The sequence below is a fragment of the Haliotis rubra genome, unplaced genomic scaffold (assembly GCF_003918875.1).
Source record: "Haliotis rubra isolate DU_JTF1 unplaced genomic scaffold, ASM391887v1 Scf528, whole genome shotgun sequence".
In the NCBI taxonomy this organism is placed as follows: Eukaryota; Metazoa; Mollusca; class Gastropoda; order Lepetellida; family Haliotidae; genus Haliotis; species Haliotis rubra.
Window position 1 is genome coordinate 612,458 of NW_025767222.1, and position 19,964 is coordinate 632,421.

The 19,964-nt window shown below is 41.8% G+C and overlaps 1 protein-coding gene across 1 annotated transcript in view; it reads right to left on the reverse strand.

Annotated features, from left to right (window-relative positions):
• LOC124252874 (CD109 antigen-like) overlaps positions 1 to 19,964 on the reverse strand; it is an 84,724-nt gene that overhangs the window by 62,713 nt on the left and 2,047 nt on the right. The window contains 16 exon segments of the mRNA XM_046686547.1: positions 7,824 to 7,881; positions 8,665 to 8,835; positions 11,562 to 11,711; positions 11,867 to 12,052; positions 12,185 to 12,247; positions 12,724 to 12,822; positions 13,101 to 13,325; positions 13,566 to 13,793; positions 15,269 to 15,383; positions 15,709 to 15,793; positions 16,382 to 16,421; positions 16,574 to 16,699; positions 16,909 to 16,979; positions 17,738 to 17,891; positions 18,528 to 18,553; positions 18,679 to 18,833. Coding sequence (XP_046542503.1) covers positions 7,824 to 7,881; positions 8,665 to 8,835; positions 11,562 to 11,711; positions 11,867 to 12,052; positions 12,185 to 12,247; positions 12,724 to 12,822; positions 13,101 to 13,325; positions 13,566 to 13,793; positions 15,269 to 15,383; positions 15,709 to 15,793; positions 16,382 to 16,421; positions 16,574 to 16,699; positions 16,909 to 16,979; positions 17,738 to 17,891; positions 18,528 to 18,553; positions 18,679 to 18,833 — 1,952 coding nt within the window.

Here is a 19,964-nt window from a genome sequence, read left to right on the forward strand (position 1 = left end):
ATCTCACACAAAGCAAGGCAAAGATGGACAGACAAGCAGAACTGGCGTGAAATGTAACAAACTCCAGTGCCATATACCCAGTGGAATGGTTGGTCCAGAGCCAAGTTTCTGGAAAGTCACTGCGTATCTTCTCCACTTCCTTGAGTGGTGCGTGGTTTGTATTGATCGCACCTGTTCCTGTTCCTGTAGCAGTGCCCATCCCATTAACCATACCAGGTCCCATCCCTCCAGCCATGGCCATCATTGGGATAGTAAACAGGCACTGCAGCATTGGACAGGGGCCATCATACAATGTAATAGAGAGTAAATGCCGGTATGTGATAACATCTGTTGGTCGTTTGTTTTGTTTTGTACGAACTACGGATAAAAGTAACGACATTTCTCTTGTTAATTGAAGTCAACAACGATGCCATACATTTACACAAGAGGAAGAGACGGGCGCGGGTTTTGGAATTGAAGCAAAAATTGGCGTACTTGCTTGACGTTTGGAATACATATTGGCAAAATACGCCAACGTATATCAATCACTATTTATGTACTCTGGACACGCATGTTTGATAAGTAAACACAGATACAAATAATCAGTGACTGAATAATCCACACAGGTAGTGGTTATGTGATTATCCGTGGTTTAAAAATACTGTGTCTGACGGTTCTTAGAAGTCCTTGTTCTTTGTAAATATTCGCGAATTAGGTTCAGTAACACTTAAGGTACACAGTAAAACCAATCATTGACAATTGTTTGTTATAACCTACAACCCAATTAATATTCGGTTCATTTATTACTTTAGCACCAATGGCATTTTAAATGTCTGGTGTGTTTACCTTTTGGTTTAAAGGGCATTCAGCAAGTGGATGACGTGGTGCTGAACGCTTTATTGAAAATAACTTGTTTATTGCATTAAGCGACGTTTCATTGCAGATACTTCTTCTGTAATCAATACTTGGTAACACACACAGCTAATGCAAAAACATTTAGTAGCGTATCAATGAGTGTATTTTGCATTATATTCCTGTTTATCAATTTTAAAGATTGAAACCAAAATACATCGGAGAACGCGACTGAACATTACATTTTATCTTGCCTCACACATGAAGGTCGTTTTCTGATAGGCTGAGCGCTCTTCTATTATTTTCAATGTACCCCGCTTACAAGCGAGTAACACTTTCTATGTCCCTGCTGGGAATGCCGAACTCATTTGGTACTTCGTAGTCGTAATGGAAAGACTTCCGCCCGTATCCCCCCTTACTGATTTCATTCTAGTCAAATCATATCTCCTGAATATATATTCCTCATCTGATAAGGATGAGATTTAACATGTATTTTTTAATTATATCTAAACATACTGAAAGACATATCCAACTTCTGAAAATGCCACTCACGGGAATTTTTCTCATCGTTAAAATGTAGGGGGGATACGGGCGGAAGTCTTACCCACGTGTCCTGGCAAGTAAACTCAACATGACAACTATACAGATGTTGATACTTCACCAATACTTGAAATAAGGTGATTTCAATAGAAAGGTAAATGGCGATAAAAGTTTACAGCTTCCCCAAAATGTAAAATGCTGCCATTTCAGTCTCCTTATCCGCTTGATTACTATGTCCATGACTTGGGTTGTCTTACGCCTTATATGTAACACCATGGAGAATGGTTTCAGTTGTGTTCTGGGGGAATAATTACCTATATTGTATAGGAGTGATATGGTTTTTGTCTGTTGTTGTTTGTTTGTTGTTTAACGCCGCACCAAGCAATATTCCAGCTATATGGCGGCAGTCTGTAAATAATCGAGTCTGGACCAGACAATCCAGTGATAAACATCACGAACATCAATCTACGCAATTGGGATACGATGACATGTGTCAGTCAAGTCAGCGAGGATGGAGGGCAGAGGGTGGTTCCCGAACAGGAAGTTATTCTTAGCAAGGCTAATGACAGACATCAATTAACAGAATTGTCAACATCCATGTACCCTTGTTCTTGTAGCTCTCGGTACCGCTCAGTTTTAGAATCCTATTATAGTAGCTGAGCACTTTTACTTGAACATTTAAGAGCCTTTATATGAACGTTATGACCTTAGTAATTGCCTTTACATATGAAGCAAAATCGTAAACTCTATTTGACTATACATAAGATACAATGGCCTCACATTTATGTTCTCAACTTTCCCTTGAAACCTTTTACCTTCCCTGAAGCCACTTCTGCATTACAAGTCGCACAAAGCAAAGACATAGATGGCCTAACAATACAAATAGTGACATCATTATATTAGGGATGCTTTTGATGTAGGGCTACTTCAGTTAATAATTCGGAGGCAGATCAAGATCGTCAATAGTTGAAGCTGATTGGCTATGCATGTGTTCACAACTTTGGAGAAACACTTTTATCTTGACTCTGCTTTACAAGCTCAGAATCAGCAAATTAATTACATCTCACACAAAGCACTGGCAAACATGAGCAAATAAGCAGAGCTGGCGTGGAATGTAACAAACTCTAGTGTCATATACCCAGTAGAATGGTTGGTCCAGAGCCAAGTTTCCGGAAAGTCACTGCGTATCTTATCCACTTCTTTGAGCGGTGTGTGGTTTTTGTCAATCGAACCTGTCCCTGTAGAGGTGGCCATCCCATTAACCCTAGCAGGTCTACTCCATCCACCAAAGGTGTAGGTAATATGCACTGCTGCATCAGACAGAGGTCATCATACAATGTACTAGAGAGTAAATGCCTCTATGTGTGAGATAACATCTGTTGGTTTGTAGAAGTTGGGGGGGCAGCAATAACGGGCAATTTTCATGTGACTTGAAAATCATCAGGGATCATATGTGGGGGCGGGCGCGGGTTTCAGACTTGGAACAAAGAGCGTTGGGAATACCTGTTGGCACAAGTCAAGGTATATCATACCCTGAACATACATGCTTGATAAGTAAAAACATATACAAAGAGTTATTGACTGAATGCTCCACACAGCTAGTGGTCATGCGATTATTCGTGGTTTACGACTGTGTCTGACGGTTCTTAGAAGTCATGTGGGGCTTTTTTGTAAATATTCGCGACTTTACGCACACGGTAAGTACAAACACTGACAACTGTTGGTAAAAAACTACAACCCGATTAATATTCGGTTCAGTTAATTACTTCAGCACCAACGGCATTTCAAACGTTTGTTCATTTTTATTGCATAAACGGCTTCCGGCAAGTCGGTGATTTAGTGTTGAAACATACCACTTTATGGAAAAACAACTTGAATCTTGTATTTAGCTACGTATTGATGTAGATTCTTCCTCTGAAATCCATGTTTGATACGACACACCGCTAATATATCGTATTCAACACTTATTAAGTAGCGCATCAATCAGTTAATTATGCATTATATTCGTGTTTATCATTTTCATAAATACACAGGAGAAGGTCACTGAACATGCAGCGCCCCCATATATGATCACTGTGTGAAAAGATGTCCCCCAAAACTGCAGGTCTGGTGGCCTATCAAGCCCGCCTCCTGTCTGTGATCATTGTTGGTTGCTCGTCTTTCGTGGGAAGTAAACTCATTATGACAACCTTACAGATTACATAGTTTCATACCACTTTCATTTGAACATTTAAAAATCCTCTACGTAACATTTACATAAAAAGCAAAATTGATATTTGTAACAAAATTACAATCACTTCATTTACGATACCCAATCGCCAATTGTTGAAGCTTCCATAAAATCCTATTTGACTCTGTATGAGAATAAAAGGCCTCATATCTGCTTAAAACGTTACAGAAAAAATGTATCCTTGAAACAGTCTTCCTCCAGCTTTACACGTTTCACATAGCAGCGACAACCATGCAGGATAAGCAGAGCTGGCGAGGAATGTAACAAACTCTGTGGCCATATACCCAGATGAATGGTTGGTCCAGAGCCAAGTTTCTGGAAAGTCACTGCGTATCTTGAGTGGTGCGTGGTTTGTATTGATCGCACCTCCTCCTGTTCCGGCACCACCTCCCATCCCAGCAATGCCTCCAGGGACCATCCCAGGCATTGGTATGGGCCCTGCTGTATCTGTTTGGGACACTTACAATTTCAAACGTCACAGACACTGTCCCTTAATCGTTTATTTCGTCACAATGGTATGGCTTTTACACTATACTGTTCTATTTATTCAACTGATGTATGAAATGAATGACAATGTCCATGTGACCAGAAGCAATATGGGGCGGGGATTGAAGGTGGGTCTATATCCATCACTATTATACAGTTCCGTATGCCAAGCCTTAAAAGACCTTAAAGACTTGACAGAATCACTTGAAACACAATTCACATATGCTTCCATGTACATGTGTGCATAATGTTTCTTAAAGGTCATGAAATGACACTTAGTATTGAAAGTATTATATATGTTATGAACTGGAGTCAAATAATCAAACTAAAAAATGTAATTATTTACGAAAGAATGCGATAAAGGTTGAAACCAAATGGGTTTCAAATGTTAAACCAACTCTATTTTCTACTGGGATTAATACATAGTAATTGTTTTATTATCTATCATATGTTTTTAACTACTGTATGCCACACCCGCGGTTTCACACTTTTAAAGCATCGACTGAAGTTCGTGTACATGATATTAATTATATACTGTATGTTATAGTTGTGTTACACTATATGGTCTTTGAAACATAATGGACATTTGGCCTTTACGACTTGAAGAAAAACATATCGTTAATAAATTATTGCTGTTTCATTTCTTAACTATAAAGGAGAGAGCAAGTGACAGGACACAGGGGGTGGTATAGCACATAGCATATATGCAACAGATAGCTACCATGGTGTACCTTGTGGTTAGGTTAGTCCAAAGCCAGGTTTCTGGGAAATCACTTCGTATTTTTTCTACCTCTTTCAGATTTTGTGTTGGCAGCCCAACCTGATGATGCGCCATATTGGGCATACCTCCAAACATCGATTCATATATGGGTGGAGCTACAACGAGTGAGTGAGTGAGTGAGTGACATGGATCGAATCACGGACCTTCAGTTCTCTGGGAATACACTCTACCCACTAGTGTGTGGGTGGGTCGGTGAGTGAGTGGGTAAGTGTGTGGGTGGGTCTGTGGGTGGGTGAGTGAGTGAGTGAGTGTGGGTGTGTTTGTGGGTGGGTTGGGTGAGTGAGTGAGTGAGTGAGTGACTTGGGTTGAACAGTATTTCAGGTATGTATTTTGATGGTCGGATGGAGATGGGTGTAAAGCCCGAAGTTAAACAGGTCTTTAAAGAGTACCACTTGAGTGTCACCCACGAGCAAGGCTGTCAACGCTAGACATATAATCAGGGCAAAACGAGATTCGAACCACGAATATCTGGGGTGCCCAAAGACGACTGAGCCACTAACTGGGGTGAGTTGACAGTAATGCAATGATATGAATGGTGGTTCTATGCAAACGATTATATATCACTGGTGCCATTGATATTTGTGCTTCTCCAATAACTTGTCAATTTGTCTCGTGTTTAATATTCTTCGGAAAGCAGTATCTATATTTACCACGTTTTGTAAGGTTGATGTATGAAGAAATGGAACATTTAATCATTTGAAACTTTTACACAATTCGATTATGAAACTTATTGAAACATATAACTCTAGAATTGATAACAGCCAAGGCAATTGTAGTCACCTTTAAAGTCATGCCTTTAATTGGGACTTTAGAACTGATATAGTAAGAAGTAGTTCGATTACACACGTGATACCATCGCACGAAAACTGCAGATCACGTGATGATGATTTCTATTTATTTATTCATTTATTTATTTATGTGTCTTATTTTAGATTAAACCATTTATTCTAAATGTATTTCTTTAGCGCTAAAACTAGTAAAAGGTACATTATTGATATATATTCTGCCTTAATCATCAAATATGAAGTTGTTATTTGACTTGGTGAGCACGGGGATGTGCCAATATGTGGCAAATGCAGTAAGAGCGAGTAAACTTACAATCCGTCTATTCACCCAACGGTTCTGTAGGTCCACAACCAATCAGCACTAATTTTCTTTTAACGACTTTGCCGTTTGTATTTCCTTTGGACATGTACGCCTTGTACGTTTTCTTATATACTATACTAATGTTGAAAGCCAAAATAGTTACTTGAAGTAAATTGTTTATTTTAGCAAGCCACGGTTAAATTCAACCGAGATGAAATGCTTGTTGAGAATGATCGACATATTTGTGACGTAGCTAAGGTGCTGTAAAATGTTGTAATGTATGGCCAATACAGAATGCTATAAAGGGGCAATGTAACCTAATGTATCTAAATCGGTGAAACATCATGTCGTCCATTTGTTACACAGTAGGCCAAGGGATAGTGATTTCATGACGTATCTTGACGTTTCTACAAATAACTGATTTAATTAACCACCAGCTATGTTCAACAACCTGTTTGACTAGCATCAACCGATGTGACGATGGTGTAAACATCGCTGTTTGTTAACCACTTACTCGTTTTGATTGTTGGGAAATAATGCTTCTAAAGTCTTCCCTGCTCAAAGAATTTATGGTTACTTTGTTTTTACGGCCTTCAACCTTGATAACCGACATCATGAAAACGCAAATAAAAGTAAACAGCCATTCCGTCAGTTGGCTAGAAGAATGTATGTTATCTCACAAAGATGGAAAAAAATGTCACATGATCATTTTCTACTTTTAGACTTCGTTTTAGGCTGACTGACTGATTGAGTTTAGTTTTACGCCGCTTTTAGCAATATTCCAGCAATATCACGGCGGGGGACACCAGAAATGGGCTTAACACATTGTGCCCATGTCGGGAATCGAACCGGGGCCTTCGGCGTGACGAGCCAACGCTTTAACCACTAGGCTACCCCACCGCAACCTTCGTTTTAGGATTTCCCATGGTTATTATGGGCATTTTCTAAGAAGGTATTCTGTCATATTGCCAATCACAGTTGCGGTACTATATAGCATAGCGGAAGATGGTGGATCACAATGGCCAGAGGACATGAGGAGCAGCAGGGAAGCTCCGGCGGAGACAAGGATATCACGAATATCTATTCCGTGTGTTAAATACCCGCTGGTTTTGTTGGTCCACAGCCAAGTTTCAGGAAAATCTGACCGAACTTTCTCAACTTCCTTCAGAGCAGGTGCTTGATTAACCGCTACCCCTTTAAGCTGGACGGACATCACTTTCTCGTAATACCGCACCGGATCTGACGTCATCCACAACCAATTATCAATATGAACAAATGTTCCGGTTAAACAATATCAAATAAGGTTTGGTTAGTTGTCTAGAGCCGCAATCAACAATATTCCAGCTATATGGCGACGGTCTGTAAATAATCGAGTCAGGACCAGACAATCCAGTGATCAACAGCATGGTCATCGATCAAATAAGGGCCTACTTATATTAAGTGAGGGGTCACGTGATGGGACATCGCCCACTTTTATCCCTATTAATTGTTTATGCTAGCTCAGATAAGAAATACACCTTTTCGAAAATGCCTTTCAAAATGTGTCAGGACAGCCGGTATATCCTGAGTATGTGTAAAACCCGAGGCAGCATCAAATCGTGTACGCATTTTATATAAAGACCCCTTCTGATTTACTCTCACCGAAAAGACCTGTCAAAAAGAGGTGTACTATAACATTGAAAAAAATTAAGAATTTGATGCAATTTCTTACTGCCTCGATTGGATAAGTATTTCTATTGATAATTCGCATATTGTTGTGTTGGGGAAAGTCATTTGATTGCATTTCAATTTAACTGTGTCGGGTGATTATATGAAAACGGTTTTGTACAACATGTTGTATACGTCTATATAGAAAAGAATGCAACTTACAATAGGGCTTGACGTATTTGTACACAAGAGCATCTGTCATCACGGCCACGCCGGAGTTCTGGAATGAAAGAACTAGATTACCAGTCATGGCAAATTTTCAACTTCCATCTGTTTAGAAAATGACAGCCGAAGACTGATCCTTTATTCATTGAAATGGTAACCTGTCTCGATAATTGGAAACTACGAAACAAGAAAATCCCGATTCCATTTTCTTGACACCCACGTATCAAATCTATCAAACTGAATATAACGGTTTACTCTTTCAAACTGAAAAGCGGGAACACAAATGAAGAACGACCTGTGAAAAATGTGCAAACTGCAGTAATCTGGCACTGAGGTTAGGTTTAAATAATAATACTGAGAATATTTATATCTGATCATTATTACCCCGGATAACCCAAGCTGCCTGTTAGGTGCTAGAAGGTTAATAGTCTCACGACTTATTTCACCGGGTACCCATTTTCTGCTGGGTGAACAGGGTCAATTTTGAACAAACTCACTTGCCTAAGGTGAGACCACATGTATCACGTGTGCTTCGTTGTGGGCCAGGACTGAAGTCCTCGAAACTCTCATGAGTCAAGATGCCACGGTCACCCATGCAAGGACTCTCCGCGCCCAACGTTGCTTAACTTCAACTGATTCTGACCTGAGCGTTTTGCACAGGACCACACGCCACTGCCTTAAATGTGTTCCTCAAACGTATTCAACGCAGATTTGGTGAGGCGATTATATCTTATATATAATCTTCGCAAAACAATGGTTTCAGTCAAAATAAAATGCTCTTCAGATGTGTTCGTGTGTTCCAGGAGGTTGATAACGATATTACTGAATGGTTGCATACCTTGAAGATCTGGGTGGCGTCACTTCCGCCATAGTAGGTGGGGAATCCCCACCATCCGCCCCAAGGTATTGCCATCCTCTTGCGGCGAGCCACAGCACCAAGTGGAATTGGGCGTCCAAATCCTCCACCTACATTGTTGATGGTGTCGTATGACTTCAGTTCGCTGATAACCTGTTGACAAATCAATTGTAAATAGTGATTCGAGATTACATTCACTCGTGGTCAGGATGAAGAGTTTGCATTTTTGAATCTTGATTCATTGTGCTGAGTGACACCTGGCCACACCCTGACCTACCTGAGATGGCGTGAATCAAGTGAAACGAAGTTAACCTTGACCTATGTGAGATTGTGTGAAACAGGTTAACCGTGACCTACCTGAGATGGCGTAAATCAAGTGAAACGAAGTTAACCTTGACCTATGTGAGATTGTGTGAAACAGGTAAACCCTGACCTACCTGAGATGGCGTAAATCAAGTGAAACGAAGTTAACCCTGACCTATGTGAGATTGTGTGAAACAGGTTAACCGTGACCTACCTGATGGCGTAAATGGACCTACCTGAGATGGCGTAAATCAAGTGAAGTTAACCTTTGACCTATGTGAGATTGTGTGAAACAGGTTAACCGTGACCTACCCGAGATGGCGTAAATCAAGTGAAACAGAAGTTAACCTTGACCTATGTGGAGATTGTGTGAAACAAGTTAACCCTGACCTACCTGAGATGGCGTAAATCAGAGTGAAACGAAGTTAACCTTGACCTATGTGAGATTGTGTGAAACAGGTTAACCCTGACCTACCTGAGATGGCGTAAATCAAGTGAAACGAAGTTAACCTTGACCTATGTGAGATTGTGTGAAACAGGTTAACCCTGACCTACCTGAGATGGCGTAAATCAAGTGAAACGAAGTTAACCTTGACCTATGTGAGATTGTGTGAAACAGGTTAACCCTGACCTACCTGAGATGGCGTAAATCAAGTGAAACGAAGTTAACCTTGACCTATGTGAGATTGTGTGAAACAGGTTAACCGTGACCTACCTGAGATGGCGTAAATCAAGTGAAACGAAGTTAACCTTGACCTATGTGAGATTGTGTGAAACAGGTTAACCGTGACCTACCTGAGATGGCGTAAATCAAGTGAAACGAAGTTAACCTTGACCTATGTGAGATTGTGTGAAACAGGTTAACCGTGACCTACCTGAGATGGCGTAAATCAAGTGAAAAGAGGTTAACCTTGACCTATGTGAGATTGTGTGAAACAGGTTAACCGTGACCTACCTGAGATGGCGTAAATCAAGTGAAAGAGGTTAACCTTGACCTATGTGAGATTGTGTGAAACAGGTTAACCGTGACCTACCTGAGATGGCGTAAATCAAGTGAAAAGAGGTTAACCTTGACCTATGTGAGATTGTGTGAAACAGGTTAACCGTGACCTACCTGAGATGGCGTAAATCAAGTGAAAAGAGGTTAACCTTGACCTATGTGAGATTGTGTGAAACAGGTTAACCGTGACCTACCTGAGATGGCGTAAATCAAGTGAAACGAAGTTAACCTTGACCTATGTGAGATTGTGTGAAACAGGTTAACCGTGACCTACCTGAGATGGCGTAAATCAAGTGAAAAGAGGTTAACCTTGACCTATGTGAGATTGTGTGAAACAGGTTAACCGTGACCTACCTGAGATGGCGTAAATCAAGTGAAAAGAGGTTAACCTTGACCTATGTGAGATTGTGTGAAACAGGTTAACCGTGACCTACCTGAGATGGCGTAAATCAAGTGAAAAGAGGTTAACCTTGACCTATGTGAGATTGTGTGAAACAGGTTAACCGTGACCTACCTGAGATGGCGTAAATCAAGTGAAACGAAGTTAACCTTGACCTATGTGAGATTGTGTGAAACAGGTTAACCGTGACCTACCTGAGATGGCGTAAATCAAGTGAAAAGAGGTTAACCTTGACCTATGTGAGATTGTGTGAAACAGGTTAACCGTGACCTACCTGAGATGGCGTAAATCAAGTGAAACGAAGTTAACCTTGACCTATGTGAGATTGTGTGAAACAGGTTAACCGTGACCTACCTGATGGCGAGTGAAACGAAGTTAACCTTGACCTATGTGAGATTGTGTGAAACAGGTTAACCCTGACCTACCTGAGATGGCGTAAATCAAGTGAAAAGAGGTTAACCTTGACCTATGTGAGATTGTGTGAAACAGGTTAACCGTGACCTACCTGAGATGGCGTAAATCAAGTGAAAAGAGGTTAACCTTGACCTATGTGAGATTGTGTGAAACAGGTTAACCGTGACCTACCTGAGATGGCGTAAATCAAGTGAAAAGAGGTTAACCTTGACCTATGTGAGATTGTGTGAAACAGGTTAACCGTGACCTACCTGAGATGGCGTAAATCAAGTGAAACGAAGTTAACCTTGACCTATGTGAGATTGTGTGAAACAGGTTAACCGTGACCTACCTGAGATGGCGTAAATCAAGTGAAAAGAGGTTAACCTTGACCTATGTGAGATTGTGTGAAACAGGTTAACCCTGACCTACCTGAGATGGCGTAAATCAAGTGAAAAGAGGTTAACCTTGACCTATGTGAGATTGTGTGAAACAGGTTAACCGTGACCTACCTGAGATGGCGTAAATCAAGTGAAACGAAGTTAACCTTGACCTATGTGAGATTGTGTGAAACAGGTTAACCGTGACCTACCTGAGATGGCGTAAATCAAGTGAAACGAGGTTAACCATGACCTATCTGAGATTGTGTGAAACAGTTAACTCGTCATTCGACCTTGACCTACCTGAGATTGTGTGAAACAGGTTAACCGTGACCTTCCTGAGATTGTGTAAATTAACTGAAACCTTGTCAACCTTGACCGTCGTCGATCAAACTTGACCTACCTCAGATTGTGTGATGTCATTTCCGGACTTGAGGAGGAGGACGCTCTGGTCTACGGCCAGGAGGTTGACCAGGGACTGAGGGTCAGCGGTGACCTGTACATTGACACTGTCACCAGGCTGGGCAGATGTCTTGTCCATAGAGATAGCCACCTGGAGTGGAAAATACAACTGAGTAACTCTAATTTCGTAAGTGGCCTTAGTCAGTTTGAATGAATAACTTTGACAATCACAGTTCTTTATGCCGGATTTACCGTTATCTGCTTAATGTCAAGATCAACTTGATACCGGACTGTTGCTACGCATACCTTGTTCTCGAACGCGCCGTCCACATCAAAGCTGACACTGTCAGTGACAATTTCGCCATCTGTCCTGACGTAATACACAATGATCCGGGCATTAGGCGCCATCTTGGATGTTACCGGGATGGAGAATGATGCGAGGTTGGCTTGGTTGATAGTGCCAGTGGCCACGATAGAACCACGAGACATGACCTAGAATAAATATAAACATCTGGGAAAACAGAAAGAATTTGATCAGAAGAAAGCTTTAATTCAACAAAATCTCTTTTACTTTTGATTTCTTGTAACATGATATCCTTTTTGTGTTTTTTATATTCAACATACCTGGTAGACCAGCCTACTGATGGATTCGGTGACCTTGACGTCGAAATTCACATTGCTTCCGGCCTGTAAACCACCAACACATTTTGTCATTACAATTTCTTCAAATATGTTTTGATGTCAACTTTGTCGACACAGTCTGCGCCGTTTACACGTTGCCTCCTCCCTCGCCCTACAAAGGTGCATACGTGAGTGAAGTCACGTGGAAGATTAAAGGTCGATTCCATTGGGCGTAGCAAAGCCAAATTGGTGTGGAATCTTTTTTTAAAATATGGATTTCTATTTGTAGGTAACATATCATGTTTCTTCGGGAATGTGGAAATAGTCTGTCAGTGCTTTCGGTCACGTGGAAAACGTACCGACGTCAAAATACCGTTAGTTTATATTGGATCGTCATTTTCTGTGTGGTGTGACCAGCGTCTCTCCCAGAGGAAAGTCGTGCACCGAGTAAACGTACTTGTCCCTTGTACTTCTTTTGTCTTGAACTATAGTTGTTGGAGACGGTTTACTGTAAGTTGGAGACAATTACGTGAGATACTTACTGTAAGTTGTTGAGATTTCAGGAGCAGCTGGATGTAATTGTCACTCGGCGAATAGCTCTTCTCAATGCTCTTGCTGGTCGAAACCTTGCCATACTTTACCTACAACCGAGAACATAGATATGTGTTTGTTGAGCAATTTACTGCAAGAAAACTATCACGTCAGGTCACATTAGGTAAACGTTTAAATCAACTGAACATTTGGATCTGTATATTGCATTTGGACCTCGAAAGAAAAATGAGCAGTGTTGTATCGCCTTGTCATACGGTACAGTATTGTAGCTATGGTATGGTACCGATACGGTCATACGTACAATGTATGGTATGGTATATGACTGCTATGGTATGGTACTGGTATGCACTGGTATGGTGATACGTACAGTGAGACTGACGCTGCTGGCGTTGGACGGGACTTGGACTTCAATTGGGACCAGTCCTGTGTCTGGCACTGAGAAGGTTTGGTCCGGGATGGTGAAGGAAGTCGTTCTGGGATAATAGAAGGCCTGAGTGGTCGTCTCCTTGATCTGACTGGTCACTCTAGTGCTCACAGTCACTCGCTGGGTGCTTGTCTGGACTGGACGGCCGTCTTGTTGCTGGACTTGCAGCTGCGGAATTGAGACGACGATGACCATATAGGTCAAGAAGGGGCACGGTGATCGAAAGATTCATATTATCAATCAGCTTTGTTACGGGTGATGACGTTATATCGCATTTATCAGGAAATATATATAAAAAGTTTCCATAAATTAAGTTTACTTGAAACAAGGATTCCTTTGTTGATCTTGCAGATCAACAGGAAAGTTTAACGGCAGTTTTATTCCATGACACAGAGAGTTTCAACTCACATAGGCGATGTATTTGAGGCCGGGTTTGAAGGTCTTGGGATCCGATGGGGCGAAGGACAGCTTGGTGGCGTACTGGTAGATCTTCACCTTGCTGGTTCCATTCAGAGTTATCCCAGTCAATTCCTCAGTCACACTGGCGCTCACCCTGATCTCCCGGTTTTGGAGGCCATTAGGGAAAACCTTCTTCATATCAGCAAGAGAGAGGGTCACCCTGCTCTCGCCATCAGTCTGGAAAGGCAAATGATGCTCCGGATAGAGACAGCGATCAATAAAACGAACACATTGTCACGAATCAGCCGGAATACTTTAAACCGACGACATAATTTGCTAAAACTACTTTATATGTGGTCATTATACAAACGGGCGGTTGGGTAGCCCAGTGGTTAAAGCGTTCGCTCGTCACGCAGAAGACCCGGGTTCGATTCCCCACATGGGTAAAATGTGTGAAGCCCATTACTGGTGTTCCCCGTCGTGATATTGCTGGAATATAGCTAAAAGCGGCGTAAAAATAAACTCACTCACTCACTCATTATACAAACACTACTACAGCTGGTGATATTTCCGCAGTCACCCAATGTTCAAACTACAGCAACTACTACGAATGCGATGGAGACAACTACTACTGTGGCCAATACCCACGTACCACTACTACTGTGACCAATACCCACGTACCACTACTGTCATTGTGACTACTATGACCAATACGTACCACTACTACTGTGACCAATACTACCACTACTACCACTACTACTGTGACCAATACCCACGTACCACTACTACTGTGGCCAATACCCACGTACCACTACTACTGTGACCAATACCCACGTACCACTACTACTGTGACCAATACCCACGTACCACTACTACTGTGAGCCAATACCCACGTACCACTACTACTGTGACCAATACCCACGTACCACTACTACTGTGACCAATACCCACCCACGTACTACTACTGTGACCAATACCCACGTACCACCACTACTGTATGACCAATACCCACGTACCACTACTACTGTGACCAATACCCACGTACACACCACTACTACTGTGTACCACGTACTACTGTGACCAATACCCACGTACCACTACTACTGTGACCAATACCCACGTACCACTACTACTGTGACCAATACCCACGTACCACTACTACGACCAGTAGACCAGTAGAACAGAACCAATACACGTGTACTACTAGCACGACTAATATGCATCTACTACTGCTACTACTACTACTACTACTACTGCAACTATACTACTACTACTGCAACTGCTACTACTACTAGTGGTACCACCACCACTACTACTATTGCTGCTACTGCTACTACCACTATTACTACTACTACAACTGCCACTTCTCCTCCTCCTACCACCACCATAACTATTACTACTACCACCACTACTACTACTGTTGCTACTGCTACTACTACTACTACTGTTACTACTACTACCACCACTACTATTACTGTTTCTACTACTACTACTACTACTACTGTTACTACTATTACTACTTCTACCACCACGACTACTACTACTACCATTACTATTGCTACTACTGCTACTACTATCACCACCACTACAACTTCCACTACTCTATTTACTTTGTCTGCTTATACGAGGACTACAACGCCCCTACATTAAAATTATTGTTGTTTCTTTGGCTTCAACAATTGCCCCTCCAGGATATCTGAATAACCACTCACAGCCATTGTCTTCTTGACCATCGGTTCCTCCCCATGATAATTCCAGGGCCTATAGTACTGTTCCATCTTGGCCTGCAAGTTGATTGTTCCCTTCACCGGCTTGCCATAGGTGTACCTGAATAAGTAGTTATCCGTGATGAAAGAATCAAACAGCGTAAGCGTACTTTGAGAGTAAGTCTAAAATAAGAATATAATTGTAGTAGAATCACAGTTTGGGTTGACATTCCTTCTTGATGAACAAAACATGAAGTCGTTCTGTTATGACCAGAACACCGAAAACCAAAATACACCTTATATGTTGCAAGTGACATTTCTCAAGTTTTCTCGTTACTATATGGCTGAAATATTGCCGATGTGACGATACATTTAGAGCGCCTCGCTCACTACATTTGATCACTTTTAACCTCAAGTACACCAATGCAAGGAGACCCTTCACTCACGTGGCTTTGACTGTGGCGGTGATGTGATCGTCAGTGACAAGTGCATATGATGGTAGTTCCACTGTTACCTCGAATTTAGGCAAAACTGAAAAAAGGAAAGCTTTCCGTGATTATCCTGTCGATGGCAGATGGATCACCAGTGGTTGGATGAATAGTATTTGAAGCCGCATTTCAGCACTGTTCACGCTTTGTCGCGGGTTGAAAAAAATAATCCAGTCTGGACCAGATAAACCGGTGACTGATACACAGCATCGTGGAACCATGGCAACCAACGCGTCAAATGACGCAGCCTGGTCACCCGATCCCTATTGAGTGAGTGAGTATTGCTTTACGCCGCTTCTAGCAATATTCCAACAATATCAAGATCATGTTTAAAGTTTTCAGTCACTGACATTAATTGTTGTATCGTGCACTTCTAAACATAAGTTGCGTAGATCGATGCTCATGCTGTTGATCACTGGATTGTCTGGCCCAGAGTCGATTATTTACAGACTTCTAAACACATGAATAATTACTGCTCTGAGGGGTCCACGTCCGATTCCCCACAAGATTTTGATACGTTATCCCCCGACATAGAGTTGCCGAATATTGTAAACACGGAGTAAACCACTTACTCATTCTCACCAAGTCACCCGCTTGTTATTTACGAGCAGTTCCGTTACATAAAACTCACCATATTCTGCGATTGTGAAAACTTTCTCCTCTGTCATACTCTGTAAAAGATAAGATTTAGAACTTATCACCAAGTTATCACCTATACAATATGCATGTAATAAATATTACAGGTATCTGCATATATAAATAATAAATATGTGTACGCTTTCTATCAGTGAAGTGTCATCTACGTATAACATGCAACACTTACACCCGCGGTGACCTTGATCTTCCAGTCACCGAGTACAGGTTGGCTGGAGGTGGGAAGGTAGTTGGTGATGACGCCGCTAGCGTCCTTCAACCCCACCCACTGCTTGATTTTGTTGGAGTTGGGGTCCTAAAAACCAAAACACCGTGCATTTTCATGAATTAAAATCAATGTCCCCGATACTATCAGAAAAGAACTTCTATATATTTGTAAATTATTTAGGGGGAAGGGGTCCTTTTTCAAATCTATGTCCAAAGAATTATTGCATTTCAGTACATTTTCTGGTAAACCGGTGCGTGCTTAACTTTAAATAACATAAAGTGTTAGATGTTACTCACGAAGATGTCGATGTCCAGGGCGCCGGTGTACACTTTCATGTCGGGGAACATGGCAAATGCCCGGAAATTTACTGAAATTACCGAAACAAATCATTTAGAATCAAATTAAAATTGCATTGCAATCTGGCGCCATTAACGAAAACGAAATTACAGACAAGAACTATTCATTTACTGGTAGCGTTACACTCATGTTCTTCGGTAGCGATGCCCAGTATCACTGCGTATTTGGGGGCGATGGGGTACCCTTGTGGTTAAAGCGTTTGCCGAATACCCGGGTTCGAATCCCCACATGGGTACAATGAGAGAAGCCCGTATGACTGGCCACTTCCATCCACAACTGTGCTTCAAAACATATTTGGACAAAGTTCCCGAATTTACTTTCAAAATGTGAAAATGTCTAATAGGATATTTTATAGCATTACTTCGGAGGTCCAGGCAAGTCTCTTCTGTTCAGCTGAATACCCGACAGAAGCAATAGATAGTGGATGATTTGACAAAATCCGCCCTACAGCTAGCTCTTCACTGTTGTTCAAATGCCTCGCGTTTATCTTTCCGAGGTTACATTACTGTAACACGATTTCCGTCCGTCACTTTCCCGATCTGATAGGCGACGCTTTCATTGGTGGAATGAAAGGTGGTTCTGAACATTGAGGTGATGGGATGTCCTCAGATGGTGGTATAGATTTAGTCAGAACTAAGATCGGATTTTAATGAGATTGTTAACGCACTAAAATGCAGTATTTATCTCCCGGACGTTTGGTGAACTTTCCAGGACTCTTCCGGACGTTAAACAGTAGGATCCACACCATTGTTTGCCTTGCTGACTGACCTGTTTGACCAGGCTTGTACATGGCCTTGTCCGTCTGGATGAGGATGGACATGCTCTTGTGGTTGAAGGCCAGCGTCGTCTCATTACTGAAGGTCAAACCACCACTTCCTGTAACCTTCAGTTTGTAGCTTCCGCTTTTCAGATCTTTAGGTATCTGATCATATTAAGAATCGACTGTGATACACATTAGAAAAATGTTTTCACAATGAACAACTATAATCAAATTTGGTAATGTCTTACCAACCAATCGATAAAATGACACAGACAGATATTTGTAAATGAATGAGTTAAGGCAGTGTTGTCTAACGCCACAGACCGGTGAAGATCCGGGTTAGAATTTAAACTTCAGCAACCCATACTTGTCGTAATAGGCGACTAACGGCATCGGGTGGTCAGGCTCATCGTATCCCACTTGTGTAGATCAATGATCATACTGTTGATCACTGGATTGTGTGGTTCAGACTCGATTATTTACAGACCGCCGCCATATAGCTGGAATATGGAGTGTGGCGTTAAAAAACAAACAAATCTAATCTACCGCCACAACAACAGCGAAGTGGCATCATGATGGCCTGTACATCATCAAGAATGAATCATATTGAATTGTGGTTAAAGGAGCCAGCAGGCACCCACGCCGTCAGGGTATGGTGACCAGTCACCCAAGTTCCAGATCCTCAGAACCAGTTTGTCCACTGATACTATAGGCATTTTAGAGATTGATTTATTGATGATGAATAACGCTACCTGTATAAACATATGAAAATACAATTTATAAAATGGTTCTGTTTACCTTGATGGTTATACTTTGGGGCTGACCTGTAAATGAAATAAAATTTTGATTAAAATACCATATGTATAGCAACAGAGGTTAAAAGATGTTAGAATACAACGGGCCAGTTAACAGTTAACGTTAATTGTGGTTATTCTGAACGGTTACCTACCTTGAGCCAGAACTCCGCTTGCAGAAGCGATGGATTGCATCCCCTTAACAAACGTGGCCTTGACATTGACGTTACCGGTGGCTTTAAGGATGTTGGCACTGACCTCAAAATCCATACCCGGTCTAACGGATGTCGGGGACAGTATGACGTAGGAACTGCAACAGAAATGTCATTTCCATATTTGATCTATACCATACATATGTATAAACTATGTGATGTAAAAACATGCTTGCATATTGAGTTAGTGAGTTTAACGTAACATATAGTGTGATGGAGAGCGGCGAGGTTGGTGTGAACGATGTTGAGGTTAGAGTCGGTGTATAGATTTAAGTCAACGGGTTCACGCTTCAAAACTTCAGTAAGAAAACAATGTGTGAAGGAAAGCCCTTGTGATGCAAGTTTTACGTTCACCACTTATGGTTCAGCCAACCATTGATACATAACAATGAAGAAACTGAGATTCGAACCCACGTTTCTTGCGCCAAAGGAAGATAAACTCAGCACAGAGGGCCATAGACGCCTCTGCCACCGTGCTCTTGAGTGCAAAGGCCTTAACCACTGTGCTAGCCCACAACCCCTACGGCTATCAACTGACTGAGTATGGTTTTACGCCGGTTTTATAATGATCCAGAATTATCACAAGGGATCCTTTTAAAAACTGTGCCGATGTGGGGTATCGAACCAGGGTGAGAGCGAACGCCTTAAACACTGGGCTAAGGCACCACCCCTATGTCTGTCTAGGTACCGGAGACACATTGCACATCACTTTATCGGTACTTGTCGTAGCTTAAAGTTTGTATTCACAACCATGCCGTGTGTACGTGCAACAAGCATAAAACTATAACTACAAGACGATATTGCCTATTGTCTTTAACAGTAAACAGCCCAGATGGCGGGGTGAACAAATTAGAGAAAGACAACCTGAGCAACTCACAGTAATAGCGGTAGATGGATATTTACTCACACCAACGCAAGAATGCCTGGTGTTTCAGGGTTCAGCGAGTTATCCAAATGTTTGGAGAAGTAAGGAGGAGACGAAACACTAAAAGGTCGACGTTAAATGCTCACGTCAAACCTGCCCGACTACATCTCCCATTTGTACACAACACCTGAGGCTCATGTGTCAAGGTGTAAGCGTCATAGTTGTCGGCGAGGCTTCGGTCTGAATACAGTTTGAAACAGTCGCCTTGGTCAGTACAGTTTGAAACAGTCGCCTTGGTCAGTACAATTTGAAACAGTCTCCTTAGTCGGTACAGTTTGAAACAGTCGCCTTGGTCAGTACAATT